The 21,532-nt window shown below is 36.6% G+C and overlaps 5 protein-coding genes across 7 annotated transcripts in view; 3 read left to right on the forward strand and 2 right to left on the reverse strand.

Annotated features, from left to right (window-relative positions):
* The window catches only part of rev1 (REV1 DNA directed polymerase), a 19,537-nt gene extending 13,702 nt beyond the window's left edge, over nt 1–5,835 (forward strand). For both annotated transcript variants that reach the window (XM_016533469.1, XM_016533467.1), the window contains exons 15-22: nt 349–593; nt 866–1,059; nt 1,635–1,868; nt 1,964–2,075; nt 4,023–4,216; nt 4,327–4,477; nt 4,569–4,671; nt 5,211–5,835. In XM_016533469.1, coding sequence (XP_016388955.1) covers nt 349–593; nt 866–1,059; nt 1,635–1,868; nt 1,964–2,075; nt 4,023–4,216; nt 4,327–4,477; nt 4,569–4,671; nt 5,211–5,322 — 1,345 coding nt within the window. In that variant the 3' untranslated portion in view covers nt 5,323–5,835. The remainder of the gene's footprint in view (nt 1–348; nt 594–865; nt 1,060–1,634; nt 1,869–1,963; nt 2,076–4,022; nt 4,217–4,326; nt 4,478–4,568; nt 4,672–5,210) is intronic.
* A 1,937-nt stretch (nt 5,836–7,772) lies between these two features.
* Nucleotides 7,773–11,536, forward strand: txndc9 (thioredoxin domain containing 9). The gene is made up of 5 exons (XM_016533474.1): nt 7,773–7,847; nt 8,611–8,819; nt 9,010–9,128; nt 9,228–9,482; nt 10,887–11,536. Exons 2-5 carry the CDS (start codon nt 8,634–8,636, stop codon nt 11,005–11,007), a joined length of 681 nt encoding a protein of 226 aa, XP_016388960.1. The 5' UTR covers nt 7,773–7,847; nt 8,611–8,633; the 3' UTR covers nt 11,008–11,536.
* On the reverse strand, nt 11,103–12,921 carry LOC107724503 (39S ribosomal protein L30, mitochondrial-like). Of its 2 annotated transcripts, none has more exons than XM_016533476.1 (5): nt 12,618–12,921; nt 12,466–12,525; nt 12,231–12,377; nt 12,057–12,130; nt 11,103–11,973 (listed from the first exon to the last, which is right to left on the reverse strand). In XM_016533476.1, exons 1-5 carry the CDS (start codon nt 12,666–12,668, stop codon nt 11,841–11,843), a joined length of 465 nt encoding a protein of 154 aa, XP_016388962.1. In that variant the 5' UTR covers nt 12,669–12,921; the 3' UTR covers nt 11,103–11,840. The 2 variants fall into 2 exon arrangements, with proteins under 2 accessions (XP_016388962.1, XP_016388961.1); XM_016533475.1 differs by having other exon boundaries at nt 12,466–12,537.
* Nucleotides 12,922–13,278: 357 nt separating this feature from the next.
* Nucleotides 13,279–16,349, forward strand: LOC107724454 (ES1 protein homolog, mitochondrial-like). Its single transcript, XM_016533395.1, has 4 exons — nt 13,279–13,646; nt 14,659–14,830; nt 14,914–15,112; nt 16,073–16,349. The coding sequence occupies exons 1-4, from the start codon at nt 13,539–13,541 to the stop codon at nt 16,266–16,268; spliced, it is 675 nt and encodes a 224-aa protein (XP_016388881.1). The 5' UTR covers nt 13,279–13,538; the 3' UTR covers nt 16,269–16,349.
* A 711-nt stretch (nt 16,350–17,060) lies between these two features.
* Nucleotides 17,061–20,322, reverse strand: LOC107724458 (cis-aconitate decarboxylase-like). Its single transcript, XM_016533399.1, has 5 exons — nt 20,304–20,322; nt 19,950–20,111; nt 19,764–19,853; nt 19,420–19,619; nt 17,061–18,515 (listed from the first exon to the last, which is right to left on the reverse strand). The coding sequence occupies exons 1-5, from the start codon at nt 20,313–20,315 to the stop codon at nt 17,546–17,548; spliced, it is 1,434 nt and encodes a 477-aa protein (XP_016388885.1). The 5' UTR covers nt 20,316–20,322; the 3' UTR covers nt 17,061–17,545.
* Nucleotides 20,323–21,532: the final 1,210 nt, after the last annotated feature.

Consider the following 21,532-nt stretch of genomic DNA (forward strand, 5'->3'; position numbering starts at 1 on the left):
CTTGTTACTTACTTGTTCAGATGACAATATCCGGTGAAAATGCTTATTTGAGTCATATATTCCATGACGTAGGCTAGAATCTGTGAGTGCAAAGTACAATATCCACACCGGTGCGGTGACTGACTGCCACACACACACACTCTTCAAAACATTAGATTCATTCATGCTGGAGCCGCGCCGGCGCACAACCCACGCAAGGAAGATAATTCCGCAAACAGCTGCAATTGCAGGTTTTCAAACAGAGATGGCGACAAAGAGGCAAAATTTAGGGACTGCAGCTTTAATATTGACTGATAACCAAACTATTTTTGATATACATTTGACACTCACATTACGGTCACATTGCAGGTCTGTTTCACTTGCTCAGACCACAGACAGTGGTCAGCTGATTGCCGCTGAAGCCATTAAGCTATTCCATGCCATGAAATTGGATGTAAAGGACATGAGGGGAGTGGGACTGCAGGTGCAGCAGTTGGAGGGATCGCATGCAGACCCATCAGGACAAGGGCCCTCTCATGGTCGCTCGATCAAAGACCTGCTGCTGGCCAAACAGCCTGCCCACAGCCCCAAGAAAGACCCACTAGCACCACAAGGTTGGAGCAGTGTGATTAGGACAGGGTTCTTCAAATCCAGCCCGGGACTGTCCTGCAGAGTTTTAGATCTAACCCTGGTCAAACACACCTACTGGTTACTCTGAATACCTTGATTTTCTCACTCAGGTGTGTTTGATTAGGGTTGGAGCTAAACTTTGCAGGACAGTAGCCCTGCAGGGCCAGATTTGAAGAACCCTGGATTTATAGGATATGTGTAGGATTTATGTTAGTATCTAACTCTTAACATGCCTTCCCTGTTGCTTGTATTTTAGATGGTTTAACCAGCCCTTCTTCATCCAGAGCTTTCTCCTCCAGTCAGGAGAGAGTTATCCCTCCATCCTCACCACCTTCCACCAGCTCTGATCCAATGCCTGGAACGAGTAAAGGAGGACTTCACCATCCACACACCCTCAACCATGTCAGGACATGCCTAAACGTCAGCATTGAGGTGCCATCTCCCTCTCAGGTTAGATTCTCCTCGCTTGAATGCACCTCAGAAACAGAAAGTACACAGACTATGCCTAATATCCAGACAGCAAGGTCATCTTCTTATAAGAAATGCTTTTATTTAAAAAAAGATGCATTAGATTGATCAAAAGTGACGGTCAACATATTTTGTTACAAAATATTTCTAATGCTCTTCTTTTGAACTTTCTATTTATCAAAGAATCTTGATGTATCAGTAAAAATGTATCAGTTGCAACAAAAATATTAAGCAGCACAACTGTTTTCAACATTGAATACTCAGCATATTAGAATGATTTTTAAAGGATCATGTGACATTGAAGACTAGAGTAATGGCTGCTGAAAATTCAGCTTTGTCATCACAGGAATAATTACATTTTAAATTATATGAAAATAGAAAATGTTATTACTGTACTTTTTAAATAGTAAAAATATTTAACAGTATTGCTGCTATTTATTTATTTTTTTAATAAATGCAGCTTATTTAAAAAAAAAATTGAACATTTTAGCGACCTCAGTCTTCTGAATGGTAGCATATCAAATGAATTGTAAGCCCCTGTTTTCCCTTTGATTCAGGTGGACCAGTCTGTTTTAGAGGCTTTACCTGTAGACATAAGGAAACAGGTGGAGCAGTCCTGGAGACACCGAGAGGAGCAGCCCAGCACCTCGTCTCATCTCTCAACCCCGCCTCGAACCTCCTCTTCTCCACCTCCAGGTCCATCGCTTGGCACCCTTGTACTGCAGCTCCCAGACCAGCCAGGTCAACCATGCACAACGGGCTTTATACTAGAGCTCCCTGACTTCTCCCAGGTACATGCTAATAACATCCTAACCACAGGGAGGAAACATGGTGATTGACCATCAGAAACTAGTATTTTAGATCCTCTAACCTGAACGTTTAACAGGTTGACCCAGATGTGTTTGCAGCTCTTCCCAGAGAGCTTCAGGAAGAGCTGTGCTCTGCTTATAGAAACAAGGGAAACGCTCAAGCCCATGTTCAAGCTCAAAGCAGCGCTGGTGAGTAAAAATGAGTAGGGGTGTGCAAGATATCTGCACCAAATACATACATTTATTGTATCTCTTGAAGAGTGTTTTCCCTTTAAAGGGATAGTTCAACCAAAATGAAAATTGTTATCATTTACTCGCCCTCATGCCGTTCAAAACCTGTATGAGTTTCTTTCTTATGTTGAACATAAAAGAAGATATTTTGAAGAATGCGGGTAGTCAAGCAATCAAGCTATTCCTTTAAGGCCAAATGTCAGAAAGAGTTGCTTTGCATGTACATAATAGTTGAACTGTGTGCATAAAAAATTAGTTTAAGTTAATTTCTTAAAGGGGTCCTATTATGCTCTTTTACAAAGTCTTGATTTTGTTTTGGGGGTGTACTAGAACAGACTCTCATACTAGGTTGTTCGAAATACACATTATTTTTCACATATTTTACATTATTACAACACCTCTCCCCAGTCTGGCATGAACGGCTCGAATAGTTCCTGTATCAAATGAAAGCCCGCCTTCTGAAATACGAAATGTGCTGTGATTGGTTAGCTGTGCCAGTGTGTGTTGTGATTGGTTAGCTGGGCTAGTGTGTGTTGTGATTGGCACCACTCGGCGCCTGGTCGGGAAATGTCATGCCCCGTACCATAGCCGCCTGCGAGCTTCAGTGTAAATTAGGGCTGGGTATCGATTCAGATGTCCCGATTTCGATTCGATTCTCGATTTTTTTGATTACATTCAGTGAATATAGTTTTAATACAAATGCTATTGATATTTCAAAAAAATGAACAGTAAACATCAGTTTACAAATGGTGAATTAATAAAAAGAAATTAAGCCACATGCCTGTATTTTAAACCTATACTTTTTTTTGTATGGGTTCTTTTTTAAACAATAATAGGGCCCTATAAAATGTTAATTTAATTTATCCTAATCAAATGAAAATTAAACCCTTTTATTTTTTGGCAAACAAAGTGCTGCACAACAGAGGTTTACTGTTAAAATTAAAAAGAAAACAGATGTGATTATTCCTTTAAAAATAAAGATTTATTTTAACGGTAGAACAGAACTCAGAACAAAACAAGAATAAAAAAATATAAGAAGCTACTAACAAGCCAAAACGAATTAATTTAAAAATTCCAACGGCGTGTTGCAATCTCCACGTAAAACAAAATGTACTTGGCTTTGTAATATGACAGGGGTAGTGTAAAAAATCACGTAAACGTATAGGTTATAAGGAACATCAAATTAAGGTAAGTATGTTTGAGAGGTAACTTGTCTTTTTCTTACCAAATATAAAATAATTTTAGATGCAATTTAATAATATGAATATGCTTGTCTGCCTTGGGAAAGCTAGTGTGTCTCCGAACATAGTGATAACACTCTTTGCCTTCTCTAGTGCAGCTCAACCAGGTCTCGTCCCATTCGTCGATATTTGTGATATTACAGACTAACTAAAGTTGAAAAAGTGAAAAAGCATAATAGGACCCCTTTAAAAAAATAGTGTAGATCTGAAATGTCTTTTATAACTTTTTGTTAATTGTATACCTTGTGTAATTTATTGAGAGATCGCCATGAAAATAGCCTTGATGATGGCATGGCGTTAAAAAGTGATAAAATAAATAAACTTAAAAAATACAGCAACCTCATTGATTTTACTTTGAAGAGTTTTTCCAGACCTATCTAACCAAGAGCTCATTCCTCTATTATTATGAGCACTCACACAGTACTTTTTTCATCTTACTGAAATCATACTGCACATTGTAATTTGATGCCTAAATTTAGTTTTTATTAACAAAGTAGTATAGATGTGTAATATTTCCCAGTTATTGACATTTGTCATAAAATAACATGACACTTTTCAGCTTATCGATTTAATATTTAAGTAATTAACCAGAGTTAAGCATTAAGTAATTAACCACTTCCACACACCATACACAATGTCTCTAACCTTGCTCTCTTGTTTCTAGTCGAGCAAAAAAACACATTTCCTCAATTAAAGCAGCCTGCAGTGGGGAAATTGAAGCGCCGCTACAAAAAGAGAAATGCTAGTCCTGCCAAAAAGGGTCCAAGTCCACACAAAAAACTATTTCCTGGAAACAGCCCTGCCAAATCCAGCCCCTCCAAAACACTTCCTCTGCCACTCAAACAGCCAGGCCTCAAAGTAAGCCTGTATTCTTCTGCCACTTGATACACTTTAAATACATCTGTGTTCAAAATGTTGACAATTTTGAGGGAAAAAAGGTATTTATCTGAGATGTTTTTCATTGGTAGACAGAAAATGTACAGTGCCTGTCCTCTTCGAGCACAGATGTCCCAGAGACGCTGTCCAAATTGAATCCCCGCCCAGTCCCAACCCTAGCGGGAGCTTATGAATTCAGTGACATCAGAACTCTGCTTCGTGAATGGGTCACCACCATCTCAGGTATGGCAGAACAAGACCTTTTTACATACCAGTATATATTTGCGCATATATTGTGCAGTTGGTTTATTTGTGTGGCGCTGCATATTCACAGAACCTATGGAAGAGGACATTCTCCAGGTGGTGAAGTTCTGCACAGAACTCGTGGAAGATAAAGACCTGGAGAAACTCTACCTTGTCATCAAATACATGAAGAGGTATAGCTCTGAATTCTTCCTGGCTAATTCCTACAACAAACACAAGTACATTATAAATCTCACCAGTAGTAATAATAATACATTACCGTTTAAAAGTTTGGAGAGTACGATGATTTTTTGTGTGTGTGTGTGTTACTATTGTGTTCCTATGGTTTCTATTTCAAGTAAATGCTGGTCTTTTAAACTTTGAATATTCATCAAAATAATCTTGAAAAAATTTCACAGTTTTCAACATTATTCTTATCAATGTTTCTTAAGCACTAAACCAGCATATTAAAATGATTTCTAAAGGATCATGTGTCAAATTACATTTTAAAAAATATTAAAATCGAAAACAGTTATTGTAATTAAGCAGTTATTTTATAATATTTCTATTTTTACTGTATTTTGATCAAATAGAAATGTGGCTTTGGTGAACATAAGATACTTCTTTCAAAAACATTTCAAAATCTTACTGACCCCAAACCTTTGAACAGTAGTGTAGGTTGATTGGGCCTTTCTTAATTAAACTATTTCATCGTTTTAACTGTTGGTTTCAGACTTATGCAGCAGTCCTCCGAGTCAGTATGGAGCATGGCCTTTGACTTCATCCTTGACAATGTTCAGGTAGTGGTACAGCAAACCTACGGTAGCACTCTGAAGATCACATAGGAGGACCGTCCTAACCTCAGTCACTGTGACATCAGCCCAGACCTGCCACCTCATCATGACCTGTGAGAGACAACAAAACCACTTGAGTCTGCCAATCATTGTAGCATCGCTTGTCCTCTCCTCAGAGGATTACGAGATCATGCCAATGATGATGAGGAACAGATGAGCATGCCAGCTACATTCAGAAGCAGCTGAACACTTGAGTTTTTCTTTCATCATGATGTCAATTCTAGACTGATGTCTAGAGGTATTTTGGTAACACTTTTCAATCAGGTTGGATTTGTTAACATTAGTTAATGTATCAAGTGTCATGCAACTAACATTGAATAATTTTTGACAGAATTTATTCATCTTGGTTATTGTTACTATTTTACTAGTTCTTGTTAGTTACCAATGCATTAACCAATATTAACATACACTACATTTGTAACATTTAAAGATGTATATGTAAAAATTATCATTTTACAGCACTTTAAATCTTGGTTAAAGCATTATTGATTTTTAGTTCATGTTACCTATTGGGTTAACTAATATTAACATGTACAACCTGGTTATAGAATGTTACCAGAAGTTTTTTTTGTTGTTGAATGTTTTAAATGCACTGACTGTCCTAAACCAAGCAAAGCAAGCCTCTTTGCTTTCTGTTAGCTTTTTGGATTTTTTTTCTTGTCTTTCTTTTCTTAATTTCTCGCACTCCAGAACATGTGTTTATCTTGAAAGCCTCAGAAGTATTAACTACGGTGGCCGAGAAGTGCAAAGCAAATCACAATTCTGAAAATGCAAAAGGCGGGATCGAACCCTGGTCGATCGTGTCAAAAAGCCAACGATGCACGCTTATCCATCTGCACCACTGGAGCTGATGGTTTACAGCCACTTTTAACTAAATGTAAATAGACACCCCGTATTTTTTATTCCAGAGTAAGGGCAATTCATACAATACATTTAAACTGAGCTACTTTAATACCATCTCCGAACTTTCTACCACGACTGCTGTTCTTCGGCTGGTTCTTCCTGTATACGTTGATAGACAGATGTCTCGTCCAGTCAGCGGTGAATAATCCCAAACCAATGGAAACTTTGTAGCAAAGCAAAATGGAGTGGCATGTTATTTGCCTTTTATGGGTCAGTCTGAGATGTTAAAAGTGGAAATCGGAAAAACAACCCCTTCTATCCAAGTCAGTTTAGCATGTGGATACTAACATTTTATGTAAAGCTAACATTTATGTTTTTCTAGAAAAATATTACTCCTCCTTATTGATTGTTTCTTGTTGTATGTTTGTCTGTATGTGTAAAAGAGCTAAGAGAAAGAGATAAATATTTATGAAGAAAAAGATTAAAACATTGGCCAGGTTAATTTTACTAAATTGAGTATCTAATGTCCTGTCATGCTTCTCAGTCTTTTATTCTAAATTTGTGGATGTGGTGCTGGAGGAAAGGAAGGGTTTTTCAATCAGGTGGATGTGAACTGCATAATAGGTCGAGGTGGATTCTTCAGTGAAACATTTTCCTCAAGTCTTGTTCAATGTAGGTTTGGCTTTATGTATTACCAGAATGTACTTAAGTCCTCAAAGTTTGTACTTTCTTGGTTTTAAGAAGCTGCTCAAGAGACAGACATCTGTTATCGTATATTATCATGCCATTACAGAGAGGAAGGCCTAAAAATTCATATTTGGTCAAAAATCTGTCATGACAGAATGACCCGTGCCTGAAGACCTGAAGCTGTGACAAAAGTTGTACGTTTTTTAAATTTGCAAATAAATTTGGATAAGTGATACTGTCTTGTTTTTTTTTTGTGTGTGTATTTATAATTTGTGGATCAGGCTAAAATTGATCTATAAACAATGTCACCAACAATGATAATGTAACAAAAACATCTTATGCTAAGCTAATTAAAGAAGACACCTAAAAAGGATAAAGATGAAGACAAAAGGCATTTATCTCTGGTGAAATCTGTGCAGCTGTAGATGACTATTTAATAACACTGAGAAAAGATATAGTTAGTGGTGATGTACAACACAAAACAGGTGCAAAATCAACATTTTAATTGTGCATTTGAAGAGGCAAATGATTTATTAAATTTCTCTTGCATTTATTATATATTTGGTCATATTTGATAATGTAGAAAAATACAAATAAAAATTATACTGATCTAACGTAAATAAAAAAAAGCATTAGAGGGCATTGTTTAAATATACTTCTAGAACGAGCTGCCTTTGTGTTATGTAGCAAAATACTACAGTTACATTAACAAAAATTATTATAACTGTTGTATCATTCATTAGTATAACTTATGTGTGGTTACCATGTCCGTAAAGGTAAGCCCAATGACGTGCTATTTTGAAATAAACAAGGTGACTGCTTTTTACATTTGTACAGAACTGTATGACAGAACAATAAAACATATTTTTAAACATATTTCAAAAATGCGTCGAAAGCGCTACGATTGCGTGACGTGATCAGTCGAGTCGACGCCTTTACGTGAAACCTGCGTAAGCGTGCCGCCTTCTACAAATCATACGGCTTCGGTAAGTGCTCTTCCCTGACCTACATAAAAAAACAGTGATACGTTTTAAACGTTATGTCAGTTAAATTATTTCTAGTTTGTCGTTGCGTTCTGGAGAGTGTTCTTTCCTATTAACCAGGCAGTCGCTAATTATTAGTCTTTGTTAGAGATCAAAACTGCCGTTACCACGGTGCTTGGAAGCCAAAGCAAGACGCTAGCACTAGCACGATTTGACACAAAGCCCTCGTGTCAGTTTTAAACTCAACAGTCCTTATTTACAAAAGCTTACAGCCTGTTGAAATGATCAACTGTCGATGAGACACAGACATAGGAACTGGAGAAAGTAAACCAAGTTGGCATGCTTGTCTTTATGCGGCTCTGGTCAAGCGCTGGCCCACTAACAGTATCTCTATTGTTGTGAATAAACAGAATGCCCATAAAACCCAGGCGACTATTGATTATTGTGTGCCACACCTTTCATTACATAAAAGCATTTGCCTCGTTAAATATTATGGTGTATGCACTTCAAAAGTGTCAATTCAGAACTGTTTTCCAAGTAGCTTATTATTGATTTTAACAGACAACAAGATACATTTTTTTTTTAAATTGTAGGCACAAATGCCATGTTGTTTTTAGACGTGTCATAAAACGTTATTTAAAGTTAATCTAGTATAAAGATTGAATTTTTTTAATGTATTTAAATAATTTTTAAGTTTACTCTTTTTGAATGGGATGTTACACTTGTCAGTATGTAATTGCAACCAAAATTGTGCTGTATTTCTAAGAGGCAGTTAGGAAGTGAGAGGAAATGGCCAGTCAGTCCATGGAGGTTGTTGCGAAAGCTCTGGAGCAGCAGGTGCTGCATTCGGCACGGATGGTGGAAGAGCAACTGGATGCCGAACTGGAGAAGTTGGAGCGCATGGATGAAGATGAGCTGGAGCTACTGAAGGAGAGAAGGCTTGAGGCCCTTAAGAAAGCTCAGAAACAGAAGCAGGTGAGTATTATGAATATTTTTAAAGAAATCTTGGTCTAAATTTTGATCATGTTTAAAATGTAGCATTACAATGTTTATTCAAAATGAGTGAGGATCTCCATGAGGGGTTTATTACAGTGCATTGAAATAGATCAGATTCCCTCACTAGTGTGATTAAACGTTGTGATCTGTTGTATGTGTCTGTCCTCAGGAGTGGATATCTAAAGGACATGGTGAATACAGAGAGATCCCAAGTGAGAGGGATTTCTTTGCTGAGGTTAAAGAAAGCAAAAGTGTGGTCTGCCATTTCTACAGAGACTCTACCTTCAGGTATTTGAGGACATTTTTTCCCTTATATTATCCTTGTATTTTGGATTATAAATCAAATGTGCAAACAGATATTTTCAGTGTTTAATTTATTTTCCAAAGATGCAAAATTTTGGACAAGCATCTAGCTGTTTTGGCGAAGAAACATCTGGAAACAAAGTTCATCAAACTAAATGTAGAGAAGGCTCCATTCCTAACCGAGAGACTGAGGATCAAGGTCATTCCCACACTGGCTCTGGTGAAGGACGGGAAGACTAAGGATTATGTTGTGGGCTTCACCGATCTGGGTAACACGGATGAATTCCCTACTGAAATGCTGGAGTGGAGACTGGGCTGCTCAAATATCATTAACTACAGGTAAGTGAAGGAGATAGTTTGATAGTTAAACACACTGAGGTGGTACAGGGTCAGGCCACCATGCAGGAGCACCAGAGTTGTAAGAGCAGGGCATGGTATTTCGATGTAACAATAGCCGGGTTTCCATCCAAAGTTGCAAATTTAACTTATGCGCAAAACTGGAATATCGCATAAAACATTTGCGAACAAGCATCGTTTCCATCCAACAAGTCAAAGAGAACACTAAACACAAAATCGCCACCTGATAAACTGGCACTGTAAATCACTAAGAAAAGTAGGAGAATATAATAATTTTCATATATAATAAATTGCTTGCGCCTCAGAGCGAGCAGACGAAACACAATGAGTAAACATTCATTGCTTTCGGAGGTGGATGCTGCTGTTTGGGAACGCAGTCGTGTAAGACATTTCTGGGAGGCAATTATACAGAAATACTTTGATGACAGACTTTGCTCATGCATTTCTGAATGACCATAACAACATTTCAGATGCTGTGGAATGAGATCGGTCCGAAGGTTAGTCAGGTTTTGCCGTCCTTTAGCGCAAAGTCACATGACTTTTTTGATGCGCTTGGAGGAATTTATTCGCAAAATGCATTTCCATCTCCCATTATTCGCATCAACCCTTTTTCGCACAAGTCAAAAACCAACTCAAGCGAGCGTAAAAACTTTTTTGCGAATTAAGGGATTTTTATTCGAAATTTGGCGTTTCCATCACTCGTTTCTCATGCGATACTTCAAAATGCGAATTAAAATAGGGTGATGGAAACAGTTAGTGTACTGTCTGAGTTTGACGGATCGATGGACAGATATGCATTGATCTGAACACGCCTTCTTGGATTAACATACAATGATGGCGTATGTTAAGAGGCGTGTTGAAGAATCATGTCACGATTCTACCAATTTCTGGGCAAGGATAAAAAAAAGAACATATTTGCATTTTAAACTAGGGAGTTAGTTTTGAGTTCTGAAACTTGCAGTATGTTTTTATTCTAGAGGGACCTACAATAAAAACATTTTTATTTTTTTTTACATACATAGTATATGTGTAAATATCAAAACATTTTGATTCTCCATTTCATGATCCGTTTAAAAATGTAATTTATTCCTGTGATGGCAAAGATGAATTTTCAGCAGTCATTACTCCAGTATTCAGAGTCACATGATCCTTCAGAAATCATTGTAATGTGCTGATTTGGTGCTCAAGATACATTTCTTATCAGTGTTGAAACCATGATTTTATTCAGGATACTTTAATGAATAGAAATTTCAAAAGAACAGCATTTTTTAAAATGATTTTATAATGTAAATTTCTTTACCTTCCTTGCTGAATAAAAGTATTAATTTCTTTACTTTTATTCTTTTATTAAAACCACTTTTACATTTCTGTCTTTTTTCCTTCTAGTGGGAATCTATTGGAGCCACCAACTATTGGACAGAAGTCAGGGTCAAAGTTCACCAAGGTGGAGAAAAAGACCATCAGAGGCAAAGGTTATGACTCGGACTCAGAATCTGATGATGATTAGAGGACTAAAACATAAAGCTCCGTCTTTCTCAGGGCTTCCTACATAACAGTCCTAAATCTTGTAACATCACTTTGTGGTCACTTTTTTTGTTTGTATTTTTGCAGTGTGTATTTAATTTCTTCTCTTTCACCTTTGTCTTATGTTTGCCCCTTTTAAGATGACTGAATACCACCTGATAGTGTATTTATACTTCATTTCATATCTCTTTAGGTTTTAATGTACAGAAGCGAAACTTTTCTATGGAGCATAATTCTGGTGAAGGTTCTGTCTTTAGTGCTGATTTATTATCTAAGGAAGATTGAGTTTTTGCAAGACAGAAGAATCAGACGCATTTAAACAATGGCGCAAACACAAACTCATTATTTTTGCCTCTGATAAGGCTCAGATCAGTGAGCATTGAACAAGTGCCAAGGAAGCAAACGTCTGTATTCCACTAAGAATTGCCACCTCTTTCTCCCATTGATGTGAAGGATGTGCATTTTTTTCCTTTTATAGCAGTACATGACTTATTAAAAAATTATATAATATGCCTGTTTTGTTCATGTCAATGAATAATTTGTGTCTCACTGAACATAGTGATTTAAATATTACATCACCTGAGTGACTGATGTTTTGTAGAAGACAAAGATCTAGTAATTTACATTTTACATTCATGCAATTGGCTGTCACTATTATCCAGAGCATCTTACATTTAATTCTAAGTACACATTTACATTTTATCAGGGTTGCTTTCCCTGGGAATGCTCTACTGTTTGAGCTACAGTAAAGAAGACTGATATTCAAATCTTTATTAAACAACAAAAACGCAGCACAAATGGTAGGCCACAAAAATTCTATGACTCAATGGCTTTTTGCTCAAGTGGTTTGAGAAGACGTTTCACCACCAGCTCGCCTTTGCTATTCAGATATGTGTTAGCCATGTCCTCCTCAGCAGGCAATCCATAGGGAAGCTTGAGAGGCTCAATCCTGCAGATAAAGATATTTTAATAAGTTTATTCTAATGGTCAGCGATCATGTTAAACCGATTTAAATGTGCAAGTCCAGCTTACCGAACTAGATGCTTAATGATTTTCAGTAGATTGTTCACTGATGGGGTGTTCTTGTGGATACGGGGTTCATGTGCCTGGTGATAAAGAACATGATGTATTGAATAATATTTCACTTAAATTTGGTAATTTCTTAATAGAATACTGTAATTTTACAAAAGGATGATCACATCCCACCTTCATAAGCCCCAAACTCTTCACAACCTTCTTTTCCCAATAGGGTCGTCTCATTGTGCTTTTAACTCGTGTCACTATATGCAGTTTATGTGGGTGTTCTGGATCACCACCATACTTGTCATGTTCTTTTGCTCGTTCCTCAAATACCTGAAGGACGAAAATATGGTGTGATGTCATTAAGTTCAATATAATTAATCGAATAAAATGATGCAAGTACATTTAAACCGTCATATACCTGTGGAGGGATGCGACTCTTGGTGAATTTAGAGCGACATGATGTGGCTTGTGTCAGATTCTGCAATGACAGTTTTAAAAAGGTTTTATTAAACACTTTTTTTGACATGGTTATCAAATCAATTACCATGATGAAATATGAAAGAATCTCACCTTTGTGACACTGGAGGCAGATGTTAGAAGAGCTCGATACAGTCCTGCCATGATTACACACTGACTGGCGTTGACTTGAACGCTACTTAGGAAGGTTATTAGCTAGCAAGCTAGTTATAATTAAACATGTCCACTTCAACACTCAATAAATAGACTAACGTTATATAGTGACCACAACCGCATAAAATAATTTAATGTTATTTACTCAAATACCCATGTTATTGTGATACGTTAACGGATAAAGGTATAACAACTAACTACACTACAATGCATGCATGTATGTCAAATAGGTTGACTTGGAAACGGAAACGACTCTTTGTTAAAAGAGTCATTTCAAAATAAAAGTTCCCCGATCCGGAACCTTAGAACGGTTCATTTCAAAGAACCGGTTAAAAATTATTCCACGATTCTGCTTCGATATTACATGTTCTAAAACTTTCCAATGAACATATAAGCACAAATTGTTTATTACCGTTTTATTAAAAAAGTGTAATGTTTAATTAACAGTTAATGTGTTTATTGTAATTTCATGTGTCCCAGTTTGCTGCATGATTCTGCTCATAAAAAATGTTCATTCAAAAGTCCTCTTGAACCTAAGTATATAGTTTACATTTACATTAAACAATAATAAATCTCTTGGTTGCTTTTCCCCCTTGCCTAAATTAACTAATTCGGACGTTCTAAAATAAATGTTCGAAAGAAACGATTCTCAGTTCAGCCAAGTTGTTTACTCAGAACGAATCGTTCAGACTGTTCAACAGATTCACAAAAAAAATCCGACTCGACTGAACGATTCATTTATAAAATGTAAATCACTCTCTTCCGGAGTGGCACCATACTCATTTGCAAAACGCAAAAGTTCGTAGCCTTTCAAGTTCATTGCGATCTTCGTTGAGTTTGTGACTTCGTTTCGCTTAGAGAATGGGAAAGCGTGTAGCTGTAGTGTTGGCAGGCTGCGGTGTCTTTGATGGAAGTGAAATCCACGAGGCGTCTGCGATTCTGGTTCATTTGAGCCGTCAGCAAGCTACTGTAAGTTTACATGTGAACCTCCGATTATCAGATCTAATAATCTCCACTGCATAGAATGCAATAGCAGAGGTCAACAGAGTATAGTATAATACCAATGCAACAAACAGTTGATCCATCTAGAGCACATGACTAGTCAAGTTGATTCTATTTATATCAGATCACTTATTTAAACATGGACATGGCACAACCATATGAATGGATTGTAACCGCTTTTCCCATTTTCGATTATCCGGGAGTGACGCGCTGCCAAGATGGCGACGGCCGGATCCGCCCACTTTGAGCTTCAAAATCGTTCTTTAGAAACCTACTGGTGACGTCACGGACACTACGTCCATGTTTTTTTTACAGTCTATGATTGAGACCAAACTTGGTGTGTGTTATAACCATAACAAGCATGACCTGAGACTACCTGCAGTGTTTCGGCGCTGTGTCACCTAGTGGTCAGGAGATATGAAAAATGCATATTTTTACTTATAACTTCTGAATGGTTTGACCAAAAATCACAAAACTGGTCTTGATAGATTCCTTGGATTATGCCGAGAACATTGATACCAATTTTGCCATAATTGGCTGAACTTCCTGTCCGCCATTTTGATTCATGTTAAAAAAACTACTTTTTCGAACTCCTCCTCGACCGTTGGTCCGATTTTCACCAAAATCGAATCAGATCATCAGACAGTGCTGACAAAAAGTTTTGGATTTTGTGTTGATAGACAAAACCGTTTTTGTATAGCGCCGTAACAAATTTGAGGCATAATGCCAAATTATGTCTGAGGCTGTATCTCTGCAATGCTTTGACATATTGACACCAAACTTTGTGTGTGCCATTGTTACCTCACACAGAACACACCACATCGATTTGAGTTCAACAATGAGTTTTGAGAACTCATTGTTGCAGTTGGTCTGATGCTCCATGCCATGCTTAGCTCCTCATTTTGCCTTTGGAGTGCTTGGCCACTTAATTGCTGCTTGAAGCTATATTTAACATTGTTCTTTTCTAACCTTCCCACAGGTGAAGATATTTGCACCCAGCACTGATCAGATGCATGTTGTAGATCACTTGAAAGGCTCTCCAACAGAGGAAAAGAGAAATGTGCTTGTGGAGAGTGCCAGACTTGCCCGGGGGGATATCCAAGACCTCTCTGAGCTCAACGTAAAGGATCTGGATGCTATCATCTTCCCTGGTTAAAACTCTACTTCTGGAAGAATGTCCATATACTGTTCAGCTCAGCATTTCGGTTAGTATTATTTTAACATTATTTTGCAGGTGGCTTTGGAGCAGCCAAGAACCTGTGTAGCTGGGCTGTCCAGGGTAAAGACTGCTCAGTCAATGAGCAGGTTAAAACATTGCTGGAGGCCTTCCATGCTGAGAAGAAGCCCATTGGCTTGTGCTGCATCTCACCTGTGCTGGCTGCTAAAGTTTTCCCTGGCTGTGAAGTGACTGTTGGCCATGACAAGGATGATAGGTAAATGATGTGACTTTTAGTAAATATAAAAGTTGTGCACAGAACAAACTCTGCAAACATATAGAAACTTGTGCTTAGTGCTGCATGTATTCGGTTATGTCGTCAATTTGCATACAAAAAGTCAGAAAGATTTTTTTTTTTTGAAGAGGAAATTAATACTTTTATTCAGCAAGGATGCATTAAGTTGATTGAAAGTGATGGTAAAGGCATTAATATAATATTATTTATTTTTTGTTCATTTTTATTTGATAGTTTTCATTATAATAGTAAAGTTTTAGTAATTTTGACGTTTTAATTTCATTCGATTTTTAAAATATGTCTATGTAGTTGTATACATTTTTGTTTCAGTTTTAGTTATTTTAGTAAATCAAGTTAAATTAAATGAAAATAAAATAACTTTCAATTAAAATAAAATGTAAAATAAGTTAACGTTGATTTTATTTCAAGTTATAAAACTTTTTTTTTAAATGGTTTTAGTTTTAGTTAACTATAACCTTGTTTTGAACTTTATATTTATCAAATAATCCTTAAATAATGTACTTGGTGTTTACAAAAATATGTAGTAGCACAGCTGTTTTCAAAATGCATAATAATAATAAATTATTACATAAACTATTATTATATTGAAATTATTATAGGCTATAGATATTTGATCAAATAAATGCATCCTTGGTGAGCATAAGATACTTTTTTCAGAAACATTAAGAAAATCTTATCAACTTCCAACATTTGAATGCTAGTATCATTCATTATCATTGGAATGATTTGTCCTCGTTCAGTAGAACATGATGGAACAGCAAAGAAACAGATTTTAACCCACAGAAAAGACAGAGATCTGTTTATACAAAGTCATGTGTTTTATACCCAATTATCTCTATGATTCCGTATTGTTCACAAAAATTTTGATATTAATATTAAAAGACAGCACTGAGGCATACTGTCTGAATCTTTGGCTTTCAGGTATCCAGATGTTCCAGACACTGCGGAAGCTATTTCTCAGCTTGGCTGCAAGCACATCTGCAAGCATGTAAATGAGGCTCATGTCGATGAGAAAAATAAGATTGTCACCACCTGCGCTTTCATGTGCAAAGCACCACTACATGAAATATTTGATGGAATTGGAGAGATGGTACGGGAGGTGCTGAAACTTGCCTGAATTCCTGCAAAATTAATGAATTGGCCCTGTCTTTCTAATGTTTGTATATAACAACTCCAGCGTCTGAATAAACAAGTAACATATTTGTCTCATTAAGACTGTTTAGACTTTGTTACAGATGGAATAATGAGTCCATCCTTATTTAAATATTTATTGATTGGAGAAATCCTTTGTGATAACATCTAAACATCTACCTAGTAATGCCTGTTTTTTTTTTTTTTTTTTAAGTCTGAAGGTCAGTCAGGAGCACAGATGTTACATAACTTTAATTTGTCCGTTTTCTAGAAATACACCATAAAGGTCTTATAAACTACCGTTTAAAAGCTTTTATTCAGAAGTACTTTTATTCAGCAAGGGTGCATTACGTTGATCTGGAGCATCAAATCAGCATATTAGAATGAATTCTGAAGGATCATGTAACACTGAAGACTGGAGTAATGACTGCTGAAAATTATTTTCAAAAAATCTCATCACAGGAATAAATTACATTTGAAAGTATATTAAAATAGAAACCAGTTATTTAAAATTGTAATAATATTTCACAATATTACTGTTTTTACTGTATTTTTGATCACATAAATGCAACCTGGCTGAGCATAAGAGACTTTCAAAAACATCAACGTTTTCAATGGTAATGTAAATGACTTTATTAGATAAACAACAAATGTACAACAAAGATAATTTCAAGATGGAATAGAAAAAAAAACAGAACAGAAAATATAGTGATGTAAAAACAAAAGAAAAAAACTGATGTGAAACCTTTCATTCAGAAATGTGAAAATGGACAAAACTATTCTCTCCCTCCACTTTCAGTTTAACAAGTGAAAGGAACTTACTCTTCACTTTCTGGGAAAAAGTACATCTGATGAAAGAACACTATTACTAAATGCTGTGTATTTGAAAAAAAATCGGACATTGCAGAAATACTGTAGGGTAGCCAGAATACACTCCAAATGCTTGTCAAATACATAGACAAGGTCCAAAATGAATACTTGCTAATCACCAAATGAAAGTTGGTTTTGGTGAGTAAATAACAATTTGGTTGTAATATAAAATGCAGATTTAAGTCACAACACCACAGTGGATTTCATGCTTTTACCTAATCAGAATTTACACATTTATCATATTCACCATCAAAGGTTGCTAGGAAGTATTTCAGAACTGTATGTGGTACAAATCCACCAAAGTGAGAATATAAGGAACAAAGTAATGACAGGTTTCAATATGACAATATGATACTTTCTATTAGCGTAAATGGTGCCACATTACACAATAATTCAGGCCAAAGCTGAGTAGCGGCGCTCATCTCTGTGCATCACGTGCTTATTAAAGTGCATGTATGACCAAAGCATTGAACAGTCTTGATTTGTGTCCAGACGGTCTACAGTGTAAATAATACCCTCCACAACATCAGCGGTCAGCACAGTCGAAGCATTAGCCCTGAACTTCCTCACCAGATCCTCATGACTGAGCGGTTTCCTCCAGTGACCGTAAAAAGTGTTGCAGCGCGCAGTGAACGTTTCCCCCTGAGTTGTCTCCACTGCAATTTCGCAATACATTTTTTCAAAGCTCGAGTGATTGTCTTGTGGATTTTCCAACCGTACTTTCCAAAGCATCTCCTTTAGGGCACTCCTGTTCATCTGGCTTTTGCTGAAGGAGTCGACGATGACCTCTCCATCCAGCAGTGCGGTACAGCAGTTGAACTGGAATGAGTGTCTGGCCTGGTGCTCGCTAAGCGGAAGAGGGCAGTCTACATATTTGGATGAGGGCACTCTGAGAGTGATCTTTTTGATTTGACTGAGATCTGCATTTGGGTATTTGTCCAAAAATTTCGCCCTTGCTTCTATTGCTGCATCCGCCACCCAGTGCATCCCGAGATGGGCGGGAAAGCGCTTCTGTGCAATGTTCTGGTCTTCTAACACCCAGCTGTAATGAGAAGTAGGGGTGACCTCAGCCAGTGGGTAAGGGACATAATCTGGATAGAAGGCCCCGAAGCCTGATTCCAGATCCAGAATCTGTGTGTTACCCTCCAGGCCGAGGAGAGCGAGTTGGGAGGCCTCCAGACCCCCACGGGCAGCATTGCCCATGTGGAGAGGTTTGGTTTGAGTTGCAGCGTTTGCCATGGGTGCTCCAGCGGATGAGCAGGCTATCGCTAGAGCTGCTATGCTCTGGGCTGCCGGGAGACCCAAAAGTTTAGCCGTAGCAGCCGCACTGCCCATAATCCCAACAACTGCAGGCGGGTGGAATCTGAGAGGGACACATGAATTAAAAATAAATATATGTAATATATAAAATTGTCTTTATTTATTAAATGGTAAAGGTGAGGACAGTCATATTGTTTGGCATTAAAATCAATTTCCAGTAGAGCTGTTAACAATTAAGAAATTTGTTCTGCTCGCATTTTATGAATAGGCATACAGCCATTAAAATATTTCATTAAATATACTTAACTGATAATTAGTTTGTGTACATACCAACTGTTAGAAACACCCGAGGTGTAACCTCGTGTAACATCACCACCTCGGGTGTGCATTATTTTTCTAATAATTCAATGGTCCGTCCTCAATTATTCCTTACTTAACTGATAATTAGTTTATGTACATTCCAACTGTTAGAAATGTACACTGATGTTCAACTATTTGGAGTTAGTACGATTTTTAAATAAATTAATACTTTCTACTTTGAAGGATGCATTAAATTGATCAAAAGTGATAATAAATACTTTCACATTATTATAAAAGATTTCTGTTTTAAATAAACACTGTTCTTATTCAATTTATATTCATGAAAGAATACAAAAAAAGTCTCACATTTTTAACATTGATAATAATAATAAACGTTTACCGAGCAGCTAGTGAGCATATTAGAATGATTTCTGAAGGATCATGTGACACTGAAGACTGGAGTAATGATGCTGAAAATTCAGATATAAATTAATGCAATGCCTCTAATTACTTTGATATTCCAAACATACATCAGAAAGTTTCACTTTCATCCCCAGTTACTAAAATTGAAAATGCATACTTGTCCATTTGAAAGTCAAAATCACGAGCTTTAAAATTAGGGCCAGTTCTTTTATTTGGTTTTATTTTTCTATTTCCATATTTCATTTAAATAGGACATAATTGTACACTTTAGAAAATACTGTTACCTTTTGGGAATGTTGTGTGCCTCTTTAGAAAACCTCAGGAGTCTCCCCTGAACCTCTATGCCTACACTGAAAGCCAGCAACAGCTCCAGGCCAGAAGGTTTAACAGGCAAAGTTTCAGCCAGTGCTAGGAGAGCCGGCAACACAGCGCCGGAGGGGTGAGTGGCTGGATGCCAGGTGTCATCAAAGTCCATAGAGTGCACCTAATATATCACAGGAACACATCCCATTATCAGTCTGAGAGAATACATATGTGCCTTAAAAAAAGAAATAAGTAAACAATTGTTTTTATCACAAGTATATGTATTTACCAAAGTATCTGAACGTGATTATTTAAAATGACCTACCGCAACCCCATTAACAAAGGCAGCATAGTGAGGTGGAAGAGATAATCCTGGTCTGCCCCAGACCTTGCTGTTTTCCAGTGCTTGCTGCCTCTAATTTATAAATGATCAAAGAAATGTTCATAAAACATAAGAGACATTAAAGAAGGACAACTGAATAATATTCCTCTATGTGCACACTATCCTCACTTGGCTGCACTGAAGTACTGTGTTAAAGACTGGGGTGCTGGTTCCAAGCAATCCCACTCCCAGCGTGTCCAGTATCATTCGCTTACTCCTCCTTATCACTTCATCGGTCAGATGAGATGTGCCCAGACAGGACACTGCTGCCCCAAAACTCTCAGTAACTCCCTGAGAAAATGATAATTACTATTTAATTATAATATTTTGCATAGTCTATCAATAGCACAAATACATGTTGGATGCATTTGAATTTTAAATGTAGCAAAAGAAGAACTTTATGTGTAAAAAATAGCTGGATGAATTAACTAGCATTGTTTTATCTGCAAAGAAATACTACAAGAAATAAATGATTAGAAGTACCTTTCTGATCATTGTGTGAGGTCTGAATCCTACTGTGAGTTCAGAGTGGTAACGTTCGCCTTACATACTATGTTCCTATAAGCAAAACTCGCCAACCAATGACTTTCCAAGGTTACTTAACCACAATAGCATGAAGAGCATTGTTTCACAATTTGCAACAACCTCATGGCATTAGATCACAGTTCACATTTTGCACAAGAACATGGCTAATTTTAAATCATACTGTATGTTTAGATTTTACAATATATTTCAACAAAATAAAATAGTAATAAAAAATAAGCCTAAAACGTAAGACCAACAAATAAATAATAACAATTATTTTTATTATAATTATTATTGCTATTATTCCAGAAATTGTCTTACACATTCACACATTAACATTTATTACATCATTGTCCACACATTAGAAAAATATTATTATTTTTTAATATTATTATTTTACACAAAATGAAAATCATTTCATGGAATCAGAGTGCTTTCATGGATTGAAATTGAAAACAGGTCCATTATCAAATCACATGATATTATGGTATGACATCATATTTCATGAACTTGTATGCACACTAAAAGTGTGTATCTCCAGCATTTGTGAAATCTGGAATTTTTTTTTGCAATTGTCAGAGACGGTCTTCTGTCAGTTACTGGTTCCTCATAATGTCACATGAGCGTGACCCTTGTAAATTGAAAGAAAGATAGGCTATAATATTGTTTCATGTATTTTCATAGACTGTATTAAATTATTAGGCTTTTTCTGTGGTTAATGACATCAATATTTACATGACAGTTTTCAAGCTTCTAAGTGCTGGATTTATTATTTGAGTGTCTTACAGGAGTTTTATAGAACAGTTTAAAGTTTAAAGTCAGTTTTCCTGATGCTTTACAGTTTTTCTCGATTGCTAACACAATTCACAAAACAATTCACCATTTTCTCACAACTATAAACGCAATCTCAAAACTTCACACCAACTTGTGCAAACTTCAAACTTCCTGGTCAAAATCAAATAGTTTAGTCAAAAACATGTTCTCTTTTGTCAGACTCAAACTTTGGCCTCCAATGATACACAAACCTGTCAAATACACAGACTATTTTCCTGCCTAGAGAACACTAGTGAGATCAATTCAAAACACTGCTACAAAAACCTCCTTTTGGGAAATAGGAATCTTTTTACTAGTCAATGTCTGTTACAGTATACAACATAAATAGAGGGGTGCAGATACATTAAAATTCA

This window comes from Sinocyclocheilus rhinocerous, unplaced genomic scaffold, assembly GCF_001515625.1.
Source record: "Sinocyclocheilus rhinocerous isolate Xijiao unplaced genomic scaffold, SAMN03320098_v1.1 scaffold64, whole genome shotgun sequence".
Taxonomy (NCBI): Eukaryota; Metazoa; Chordata; class Actinopteri; order Cypriniformes; family Cyprinidae; genus Sinocyclocheilus; species Sinocyclocheilus rhinocerous.